The sequence below is a fragment of the Alosa sapidissima genome, chromosome 2 (assembly GCF_018492685.1).
Source record: "Alosa sapidissima isolate fAloSap1 chromosome 2, fAloSap1.pri, whole genome shotgun sequence".
Taxonomy (NCBI): Eukaryota; Metazoa; Chordata; class Actinopteri; order Clupeiformes; family Clupeidae; genus Alosa; species Alosa sapidissima.
In genome coordinates, this window is record NC_055958.1 from 23,857,379 (window position 1) to 23,869,690 (window position 12,312).

General features: G+C 38.7%; 1 protein-coding gene across 2 annotated transcripts; it reads right to left on the minus strand.

Moving 5' to 3' along the window:
• Positions 1–1,678: 1,678 nt before the first annotated feature.
• chmp2ba (charged multivesicular body protein 2Ba) lies at positions 1,679–12,312 on the minus strand. 2 transcript variants are annotated; one of them, XR_006026698.1, is made up of 7 exons: positions 12,181–12,305; positions 9,350–9,441; positions 6,106–6,300; positions 4,397–4,499; positions 4,188–4,294; positions 3,376–3,577; positions 1,679–2,865 (listed from the first exon to the last, which is right to left on the minus strand). XR_006026698.1 is itself a non-coding variant. In XM_042079871.1 (6 exons), exons 1-6 carry the CDS (start codon positions 12,212–12,214, stop codon positions 3,461–3,463), a joined length of 648 nt encoding a protein of 215 aa, XP_041935805.1. In that variant the 5' UTR covers positions 12,215–12,312; the 3' UTR covers positions 1,679–3,460. The 2 variants fall into 2 exon arrangements, 1 of the variants encoding a protein (XP_041935805.1); XM_042079871.1 differs by having other exon boundaries at positions 1,679–3,577; positions 12,181–12,312.

A 12,312-nucleotide genomic window follows, 5' to 3' on the forward strand; every position in this document is an offset into this window, starting at 1 on the left:
CACTCACTGTCATTAATTATGGTATTACTGTACATTTCACCTTACCTTCATAATAATGGAGGGTTGGTATATTTCAAATAATATATTTGATAATTTATGCTATTAATATAATGAAAATAGTTATAATAATGTGATTTTAAAACAAATGGCATTTCTATGCATCTCTTTTACCTGTATCATCATGATACAGTATGTATTATGATTAAACACATTCATAAAAGACATTGCGTCTTTGTTGTGTCACATTTTCAATTCTGAATGAACAGGATGTATTACTATTTAATGGAGGTATTATCTTCCTCATCAACCAAACATTCACAGAATACTGTACAGAATGTATAGTTAATTGATAGACCTAATAGAACAATCATAGAATATCATTACAATAAATGATTAAATGTATCCAATAATAATAGAATAATATAACAGATTCATTATTAAAACATCCATAAAATATTTCTTGGATGAAGGAAGCCCTCAGCAGGATTTACCCCCATATTTCACAAGAGCTTTCACCCTAATACAGTAAGCTGCATACACAATGGAGTATAAGATGTCCCTATAGTGCATGATCTCCAAGATAATTTACTCATTCAGGTGCCTGGGTTGGCCCAGGACAGCTGTCTTGGCTTTATGTAACACATCTATATGTCTTGTTGACAATGAAGCACTAAAGTCTATATTCTCGATGTACAACTTCACCATGGGATGTTATCCTACATGTGAGAAAGATATGTGGGTTGTATCAACAGTATTATGGATTCTGTCAGCAGAACCCACTAGTATAGCCTACCAACACAGATCATCCTCTGGAAAGACCCTTTAATAACACCATAAATATACAATGATGTGATACATTAAAGTCAACCTCAGAAACAAAACATGATAGGTAGTTAGGCTGTGAACTTTTATGGAAAAACACAGCTTTTCTTACAAGAGATGTTATATGAGTTTTTTCTGCACATGCAGCAGAAGGAAATTATTTGGTCCAAGACTATTCCTCATTGGAACTGTTTAAAATTCAAATATTTTAGATTTATTGAGGTACTTGTGGGCTCATTAAAGGTCTCATAGAAATAATGTTTTCTTTCATTATCAATTCTGATGTGATGAAAATTTAAAAGCTGCCTAAGAGGAACTTAAAATGAATGAAAAGGTAGCATAACTGAAAATATGACCAAGAAATGTTCTTGATTCAGATTGAACATAACACATTTTGTTATGGTCAGAGTAAAGTTTCAAGCAACAAAGAAAGACCATTGCCAAGTGTGTCCATTCAGAAACATTCAACATTCCATTGGCATGACTGATAGTGATGGCAATGCCAATTCATTGCTGAGAGAGTGAGCGGAGATTGAAATGCATTCTACGAGCCATTATGAGTAAGAGGTTCAATAAGTTCATACTCAGCTCAATCGGTAATTCTTTAAGGTGATTAAGCAATAAATCACTGCTTAACTCAATTAAGTCTGCAAATATAGGCTAATTCAAATTAACCTTACAGTTAATTGGAGATAATGTATAATCAAAATGTCTCAAAGGTACCAAGTTAGGCAAATTGCTTTATTAGGTAAAAAGCCAAACAAACTATACATTAATATATATACACATACTGTAGATCTTGAAACCATATGAACATAACATGTTATCAAATTTCCAACATTTAAAATTGCAGAGATATCAAGTTACAAGACAAGACATGAAATTAACATAAGTGCAGTATATTGCTTTTTTTCCAGTAAGAGGAAATGAGCAGACAGATCAAGTCACACCGATGCAAGAGTATTCTCATTTAGTCTCATGTATTACTTTATTTTCGCCATAATGATCACCATCCCTCATATATTCACAACACTTCAACAGTGTCTTCCCAAAAAACAGTGCTTATCTATTAGCCTTGCCACGCCAACCTAGATTTACTTTCAGGGAATACCATACAGTAGTTCACTAGCGTTTCCATCAGTCGGCAGATTATCTGCCTAATTAGAAATGAGAGGGGATGACGCTATAATTTCGAAATCAAAAGTAGTTGTGGCAAACGGTAGTATCGGCGCCTGCAACCATCAAAAATTGCAGTTAGAAGAATGAGTAAATGTATGTACAGCAAAGGTAGGCTCACATATATTGTTTACTGACTGTCAATGCTGTTTATTGTCAGTTTGTAAAGTTTAGGCGAAGTAGGAAGTATCGTCAGCAGGAATCCCTGATCAATGTGATTGATTAGGCTGGACCAATGATTTCAAAGTTAACGCTATATGTCTACGCCTGTCACCATGAAAGTGTTGGAAAAGTTTCACAATTGTCAGTGAGACTCTATTAACTTCGTGAATGAGTTTGGTTTACAGGCTACTTATCTATAGGTGTTATGTAACAAGGCTTTGCTTCAACACTGAAGATGTTCTGTCTACAGATGGCTTTTTCAGAGAAGTGCTGAACAGAAATTACGCTTTGATTTCTTATGCAAGGGCCACAACCTTTCAACCAATGTAAAATTGCCCTCTTGACCTATCCTATTAATTGCCATGTGTATAGTCCATGTACTTCAAAAACCCTCAGAATTACCATTAGCTAGACTTTTACAATGATCAGATGTTCTGTGTTAAGGTTGACATGCACAGGCATCAGCATGGCAGTAAGTAGTTCTCACATTAGTTCAAGGCCACACCCTGCTGCTATTTCCAGTCACAGAATTTTGTTTCAGTTCAACATTTTTTTCATGAGTTCATCATTTTTATTCTCATTCAAATATTTTCTTTAGATGACAGGAGGGAAACAAGTTTTTAAAATCTATTTTGATCATGTAATTTAAAGTGTTTAAGGAATCCCTATCAAGCATAACAAAGATTAATACTCACAGTGAGATACCTATAAAGACAAAAAATAAAGATGTTAATGCACAAATACTGTCAATTCTACCAGTAGAAAGACCTCTACATCCTACAGAAGCCCATGCTTGTATGCAGCTATGAAAGACATTGTACCATCCTAAAATAACCACAAGATAGCTAAACATATTTGGTGAGGTAAAACATAATTTCTTTCTTTTTCTGGGATTGTAAGGAACTGTGCATTTAAAATGTAAGTCACATCCTCAGTCCATAGAACCATGGTGTCATAGAACCATGTTTTCCAAACAATTACCAATATTAATTTGCAGAGAGTGAGCAGCATATTGTTTGTTGACCTAACTATCAGAGCCTCTCAATCTGCCACTTCCAGGCAAACAGACCCACACAGGAGAACCCCATCACACTCAACCCTCTAGTCTACAAAGCATCAGACATCTGTTTCAGCTTTGAAGAGTGTGAGTTTTTTTCATCAGTTCATTACCACCCACATCCAACCTCCTCATCTCAATCTCTATGCCCAGCTCACTTCACTTCAGGTAGCCCTCAGGGCTGGCTGTAGAAGCACTCATGAGTTTGCAGATTATGCACCAGCTGAGGGTTTCAGGAGACGGTCAGTCCATCCCGAGGGCTTTGAGCTGCCTCTCAATCTCATCATCTGAAATGGTGGTGCTAGTTTTTGTCTTGGATGAATGAAGGGGGGACTTGCCTACTGCTGGAACTCTTGACATCTGCAAAACAGCATCAGAGACACTGATTGTTTATTGTTCATTGTTTTACTGATTGCACCATTGTTTATTTACACAATGCAAGCAACCCAGTTTTTTTTTATACATTTGGTTTCCCCAACACACAACTATTACACTCGGGAAGAAAAGGACACAGTTTTGGACATTTTCACTGAGCTGAGTGCACTGTGAATCAGGTGATTGATGATGATAGTGAAGATGGAAGGATATGCTGGCTCAAAAATGAGACTACAGACCGGAAGTCCTGGTCAATTGAAAGTTTACTCGGATATTCAGTGAACAGTGTAGATGATAGTGTGTGAGTGTGGAGTATAATGACGTTGCAGCAAAGCGCTCATTTCACAATGTAGTAAGAAAGAACAGTGGTGGCAGTGCTAAAGTTAGAACTAAAGCAACACTGACAGCAGTAGCAACACCAGCAAACATTGAAGCTGGGGTAAGAGGAGTGTTTACATCAAAGATAAAGAAAGACATTATTTCCTTACTGCCAACAGAGTAACCAAAAGGCCAATTAGCTTACACAAGACATACAAAAAGACAAACTCGAAATAAATAAATACAGATAAACAGGTATAAAATGGAAGAAACTCACTTTTCCTGAGATCTCAATTCCAATCTCATCCAGAACTTGCGTCACAATATCTTGCGATTCTTCTTCATCTCCTGATTCCTCAAATATCTCATCCAATGTGTTGTTAACTGTGGAGTAGAAATACCTTAGACATATAATTTTGTACCCTACATACAGTAACTGCTGGCTAAGCCAGGAGGTTTATGATTCAAGTGTAGAAGGACACTTACTCATGTCCTCTGTCATTCCCATTTTCAAGTTCTCCTTCTGGAAGTCCAGCATAGTCTTTAATGTATTTTGTGGGTCCATCTTCTTATTTACTGTCTGCATGGTCTTAGGAATAAAAATGAATCACATAATTTCTGTGATTTCAGAGAAAAGACGGCCCACACAGATAAAAAGTACACATGCTGTAAATAAATCCAATAAGTAGTGGGAATTCATTTGCGTACCACTATGAATCTTACCAAGTATGTCTCATTATGTCAGTGAGTGGCACTACCTCAACACTACAGAGGAGAACAGAGAACAGAAAGCAATATTTCTTTGTACAACCCAACATGATCTCTCTCTCTTTTCTCTCTCTCTCTCTCTACCATGGCCTCATTAAACCCCATTTCTTATTTACTGCACTCTGAAACAGCTGTGGCTGACACCAGCTCCCAGGACAGTGAGTAACAGACAGTAGAAAATTCTAATACCATCCTCCTTTCTACTGCACCTACAAAGCATGACTGGATGTGATAATGTAAACATGGCCTACTTTTGCTAGAGCTGAACTACTGCAGACACAGACAACAAACACTTGTACTTTATCTCTCTCTCTCTCTCTCTCTCTCTCTCTCTCTCTCTCTCACACACACACACACACACACATACACACACACACACACACACACACACACACCATCCTAGGGAGAGAGGGAGGGCTGATGAAAGGGGGGCATAAACGAGCAGCCAGAGACTGAATTCAATTAGTGTTCATTTGCATATTTTACTAATCTGGCTTTTACCAACCTGGTGTGCCTGCAGAGGGATCTGTTCATATATAAGACCGTTGTTTAGTACACTACACAAGTGCCTGCCACCAAAACTCTGCTGCTATTGCCCCTTTGGCTGTATGGCGAGGCCTATTGCAGGAGGAGAGAGCATATGGGCAGAGTGGAGCATTGCCCCTGTCCTTCACTCTAATGTCTGACTTCAGGCTTTATGGTGCTCATACAACACAGAAGATGGCAATGCCATATGTGTCTCATACAGGAACTTGTGAAAAGAACATTTGTATACAGTATGACCATATTTTGTTACTTCATGAAAACTCAAATTTGACAGAGTACAGAGACATTGACACACCAATACTCCTAAGCAATGTAATTAACACAAATATTCTATGATTTGTAACACAAAAGGCTATGTGTATGAAATTGGCCAATGTATACTAGCAACACTGTAAATAGCACAACCCTAGCCTTACAATGTCTCCTTACCAACCACACTGCTACCACTTAGAGAATACAGATTTTGCTTAAACAAAGTATTGTATCCCTAATTAGGAATTATTTTGATGTACTGAGCTCAGTGAGGAGTTGTATTGTTCATAGATGTAGACCAACTGAAACCAAGTACAGAAAATCAGACTAAACAGAGACAGACAGAGGGACTAGTATTATACATGCAGAGGGTGAGGTTTCAAATTAACCAGTATAAAGATTGAATGGATACCCACTTTTAAAATCCTTGCATGTTCAACAACTGTAATTGGAATAATACAGTGTTTTCTGCTGACTGGACAAGTCTCTGATTACACTGTGCAGTCTAACACATGTATCTGCTCCTCAGAATGGAGGCAATAAACAGATCTTATATAAAATACCTGATGTGCTCCTCAGAGTGGAGGCAGTACACATATATTATATCAAATACCAGATGTGCTTCTCACTTTTGCTGAGGTGGACATGGCTCCTGCCATCTTCATCTGAGAGTTCATCACTTTGGTTTGGGTGGACATAGAGGTAACCTTGGAGCTTACAGCATACGTGCGGTTCTTCTGCTTCCTCAGCTGGACCAACTGCTTAGCAAGGATCTTGCAAGCTTCCCTGTTACCTGTCTTGGCCATCTTTTTTATTTCCATTTCCTGTTCAAAAAAGGGACAACACATGGTGTCATTACCTCAGAAGAGAACAAAAGAGTATTTCATAGTACAGAGTACATGTAGTTCTAATAACAAGTTCTAACATTTCACTAATGCTAATACATAACCTTTTCCTTTGCAGATCTGTAACTGGGTCAAAGTCCATCACTGTGAGTGACCACACAGGACAGTGGCATATGACATCAGCTCACCAGTGAGGGGCCAGAGCAGTCTGTGCTTATTTACATTTGTAATTGAATGAAAACAACACCCCCTTTTCTGCCTTGGGGAACCTTCCATGAATAAGCACTGAAATATATACATTCATTTGAGAATCCATATGTCTGTGTGTGTGTGTTTGTGTGTGTGTGTGTGTGTGTGTGTGTGTGTGTGTGGTGTGTGTGTGTGTGTGTGTGTGTGTGTGTGTGTGTGTGTGTCTATGCATTTCCAAATCTCTCCCTTGGGACTATAAGGCAGCTAGCCTGAAAAAATCCAAACTAATTCACAAAATGAATAGAGTCTGGTGACTCTCGATTGGGAAACATTTCCAACACTTGCATCATGACGGGCACTAACTTTGAATCATTGGTCCAGCATCTGCTGGCTAAGCAGAAAACAAAGCATTAGCGACAGAGATGCTCAGCATTGCCCTACTTCACTCAGGAAAACAAGAGATTAATCTTGTTCCATCACGAGTTTTAAAAGAAGACAAAAGCGGAGATGAGTTCAGGTGTATTTTTCTTTCTGTCTGCATTATTAGAAAGATGTCCTAATTCAGTGCTCAGTGAGAGACAGGGGCTTGCTGGCTTTTGAGTTTTGGAATGGTTTATGGGTTTGTCAAATGCTGGGGAAAGTGAATAGAGTCTGGTGACTCTCGATTGGGAAACATTTCCAACACTTTGATCATGGCGGGCACTAACTTTGAATCATTGGTCCAGCCTTACCGATCACATTGATCAGAGATTCCTAACATTACTTCCTACTTTGCCTAAACTTTAAAAACCCTGAAACGGTTATGAACTATGGTGTTCCAGACTAGATCTCCCTGAAAGAAAACCTAGGTGTCCGAGGCCAGGCTATACGGCAGCAGCAAGCCTAACAGCATTTCATCTGCCCTGCTCCACTTTCAGTGGTGCTTCACATTTAGAGCACAATACTCTACTCACATCATTACTGAACTCAACTTCAAACGCAAACATTAAAAGCTTTTTTATGTCTGAAGAGTAATTCATTGGGCATACTGTATACAACTTTCTTACTCTTTTATTTATATACTACTGGGCTGTTGTGACAAGTACATTTCCCAGCTGTGGGATCAATAAAGTCTTATCTTATCTTATCTTATTGTAGTGTTCTCTGAGAAGATTCTTGTGATATGGGGAAGCCAGCTTTTAAACGGGCAGGTGCTTGAACCTCAAGCTATGCTGATGTGCAGACAGTTGTCATAACTATAAACGCAGACAAAATGAGATGCCAGATAAGCACTACCTATTTGCTTATGGGCTCACTGGCAGATGTCGGCATAGAATGGTGGCAGCAGTGGCTGTTCCAACAGCTATTAGTGAGGCTCATAACCAAGAATGCAAGGCATGTTTGTTCATCAGTGTTTGCTGAAGAGGATGTCTCTTGAGCATGGAGACACTGACAGGCCATCACTGACAGACCTATTCCCGCTGATGAGCTAAATGGGGCCGAGCCCTTGGCTTGTACAGTGATGGCACTCGTAAAGCAGGTGCTGCCGCTGCTGCTACTGTTTAAAATCACATCTGCTGGCTAAGCAGAAAACAAAGCATTAGCGACAGAGATGCTCAGCATTGCCCTACTTCACTCAGGAAAACAAGAGATTAATCTTGTTCCATCACAAGTTTTAAAAGAAGACAAAAGAGGAGATGAGTTCAGGTGTATTTTTCTTTCTGTCTGCATTATTAGAAAGATGTCCTAATTCAGTGCTCAGTGAGAGACAGGGGCTTGCTGGCTTTTGAGTTTTGGAATGGTTTATGGGTTTGTCAAATGCTGGGGAAAGTGGAGCGCCAAGGAGAGATAAATGTCTGAGAGATGGACATGGATCCTGTCTGGAGACTAATGGAGTGCTCATGAAGTTGTGAAGAAAAGACAAGAGATCTTCACAAGAGGAATCACTTCTGAGATTTTTGAGAAATTGTTATATATGTTATAAAGTTAATGCCCAAAAAAAATGTTTGACAAGTATAACTAGTCCACATGTATTATAATTTATATAGCACACAAGCATATATCTGTCTTTATGTATAATTGTATAAATTATAGAATAAACATATGATTATGTAAATGATAGAAAAACACACTGTACTTACAAACTGTGCTTATGGAGTTAGGGCTAGTATTGTGAAAGAATGCGTAAATGGTGCAAATACACTAAAGTAAGAGGTGTAATCAATATACCACTTCAGCACACTGTGCCTGAGTGCACTTAAAATGAGGTGGAACCAAATGACTTGTGATGAATTATAGCTCATCAACCTCCCCCTGCTTTTAAAAGAAGAATCAAAGCCGGGGGGGTCAACAAAGGAAACAAACCACACTGAAGGACTTACAAACTAAGCCGCATGTGTGTTAACTTTCAATATAGGTCATTTCCAGCATGGGACTTCTTCAGACCAAGAACAAAGCCCAAAAAGTAGATTAATTAAAAGATGGTTTATGGCGGGAGGGCTTCGGAGATCCCCGGAGAGGTAATTATATGCATGCTGCATTTATCTGCACTTTAGCACATGAAGAGCCACACATTCCTTTTGCTATTATTAGCATGAAAAATAGATGGATTGAGTGACTCCACTGATACACATCTTTATCTGACTAAACCTAATTTCCACATTTAACCCTGTTTAACACCAACAATAAGGCTGGACACAAAAGGTTGTTTGCTATCCATGAATCTATTTCATGTAACACTTTACATACAAAGGATGCTGACCACCTCGTGGGGTTTAGAATTCTGATGACTTTACGTGTGTAAGAGGGGGACATATGTGTGAGTACAGTGGCGTAGCTCATCAAAGCATTTCTTCCTCACCATTTGCTTCTCCTGCTTCTCCAAAGCTGCTCGGTCTCGAGTGATTTGTCTCTGGGTACCTCTCAGCTCTTTGCCTTGTTCCTTAATGATATCTGAGGAGAACAAGAGTTTGGAAACAACCATTATTTAGGCTTTCCCTATCACATTCAGTCTATCAGAGATCAGTTGATCTTCTGCTGATCTTCAGAGGCTGTCACCTCTCCCATGGGCCTCTGTGCTGAAGCCCATATGTGAACAGATTGATAGCCGCTAGCTAACTGAGGAAACATTAACCAGCATGCAAGGGCACTGACCTACAACAAACCCTTAAAATGGTGTACAAAGCCAGCATGTCAGAATAGCCAGGATATGAAACATGCAGATTTGTCAGGGTTCACAGTGCTCACTCCAACATGGACATGAGCTAATTTCTGGAGAAATTAGTTTTATGTAGAATAAGTCTTTGTTCTAAGTAGAGTTTAAAACTACAACGACCCAGGCAGTTCAGCAGCTGCTGAGTATAATGATCATGAGCTTAATTCAAATTAAATGCTTTTAGCAACATCATGGACAGAGAGAAAGACAGGCATATCATATTATTATTCTTTCTGATCACTTGGAGAATAAAACCACAAAGGATACTCACTCTCTCAGTTGTACCAACTCTAATCCCACTCCAACAAAAAGTCCTCTGATACACACAACCCATTAACATCCTGAATATTGCCTTGAGATACACACTATCTTTATGAGATTGGGTGGGTGGGGGTGGGCAGTGGGGAATGGATTTGTCTGGAGGCAAGGCTGAGAAAACTCACCCACACATTTAATGTAGATGATATGAATGACACAGACACACACACACACACACACATACACACACACATGGGTGTGGGGGTATCCCAGAGCACCGATGGTACTCGGAGGCTGGACACACTCTAACTTAAAACCAGCCTGCGGTGCACAGCTTCTCCTCATGAAAGGCAAAAGTGCCCACACGAGGGAGACCAAGCAGACCAGAGCTCCAGTCTCCCTCTCAGTATCTCCCTGCTCTCAGGCCTGTATCAAAATCAAAAAAGCCATCACACTGACTGCTTGAATGGGCAATGTAATATTTTAGAAAGATTTTGGGAAAACTATATAGTAGGCCTATGCCTTCATTGTTTCCCCAAAGTGCTTTTTCATATTGACGAAAATATATATGTGAAAACAAACTGGCACGTAAAAAATAAATACAAAGTAGACAAAGAACTGAGAAGAAAGGAAAACTCAATATTTTAAATAAAAATTTGTAAGGTAAAAATATAATTTTAAATTGTTGTTATAAGTCTTACATTGTAATTCATATATTTAATTGAACACTGAAGAACACTGAAAGAATATTGGAACTAATTTTTTTTTTACTGAAGAAGCAAATATTTGACTGAAAACTTTGCATTTTGTACATAGTGTCTTGTCCCCACCCAAACATCCTTACAGAACTCTACGTTGTACATACGTAGCCTGACGTCTTCAACTACGTGTTCATAGAGGGAGGGATACGGCTAACAAAACTCAGTGAACTGTGCCATCCCATGTAAAATCAAGGGATACTTTGGAATACCACCACTGGGTTATTTCTAACACCTACTTTTTCAAGACACTACAAAATGCTGGAGAACACTACACAGGTAACACGTAAGTTGGGAATACTCAATCAATGGCCTGATTTTTTATAAAATTTAGCTTATGTTTTACTAAGTTACTATCCTGTCTCAAATGATTTTAATCATTAAAGGTTTCTACTGACAAATACTGTAAAGTTGGAGGAAGAAAAATACGATTTCTATTTCCATCTACTGTATGTGCAAATGGGTGTGAACTATGGATGTCTACCATGATTCTGCTACTCTGTCCAACGACTCCTGTGTTACTGGACTGGATTCAAACACGGTGTTAACACCTTTCTAATTTCAGTTATGTGGCATTCAATTTATATGTTGTGCTATGCCAACTAACCCTTGGCTACAGTTGCTGCAGATAGTGGGGCATCAGGACAGCTCACAAGGTAACGACAATAGATTTACATAGATAAGATTTTTTTTTTAAAAACTGTGAAAGATTGGCAATTGATAAACTAACATATAGTCATATGTGCAACATCTCTGTTTCATTCTCATTCACTCAGTCACTGTGAATAGGGGGCTTTAAGGCTGTGGGCAATGGTTGTAATGATGAAGAAGAACAAACAAAAAAAACTACATAGCACAATAGTTTTACTTGCAGTTTTGATAAGTACACTTCTATCTGTCACTTCCATGAAAATTGGTTGTTTACTGTATGCATGTGAAACAACATTTCACATGCATACAGTTACAAAGAAATCAGTCAGCTGTTGAGACATTGTTGACCCTTACTTTTCAAACCAAAACAGGTCATGGTACCTGATCAATCTCACCAATCAACTGCCTTATTGTCTGCCCCTACTGGAGAACCCACGCCTGTGCTTTATACCACTAACGTTAACTCCCCCCCCCCTTCCATTTTCTACAACAGTTTTAATCATTATTTCCAGCCATTGTTTTTTTCTGTGGCAATATGGCAATTAAATAAATGGGAATGTATTCCCAATATGATAACCATTAATTCACATTGCATGCTTCATAGGAGTCCATTTCTAAATTAGCCAACATTTAATTCGATTTTCACAAAAGAAAACTATGCAGGGGGAACAGAAAAAAGAACATTCAAGCACGCTATGCACACTTACTGTAAACAACCTGGGTATTCTCCAGGACTTCAACTGATGCTGTAGCTTGGCAGTAGCCTACACAATATTCTGCCAACACAGAAAGTTAGGATTGCATACTTACCATCAACTGTTTTCTTCTTAAATAATGAAGCCATTGCCCTTTTTCTCTCAATACGCGTCAATACACAAATCAACTCTATGATTATCCACTAACTACTTGCCGGTATTCTAAACCGCTCTGCTAGTTTTCCGA

Excerpts from the sequence above, each read along its gene's own strand:
- chmp2ba (XM_042079871.1), bottom strand. The coding sequence starts at position 12,214 with ATGGCTTCATTATTTAAGAAGAAAACAGTTGATG. Across the intron at positions 9,442-12,180 it reads TAAGAAGAAAACAGTTGATG|ATATCATTAAGGAACAAGGC; the intron begins GTAAGTATGCAA and ends TGTTCTCCTCAG. Across the intron at positions 4,295-4,396 it reads GGGAATGACAGAGGACATGA|TTAACAACACATTGGATGAG; the intron begins GTAAGTGTCCTT and ends TCTACTCCACAG.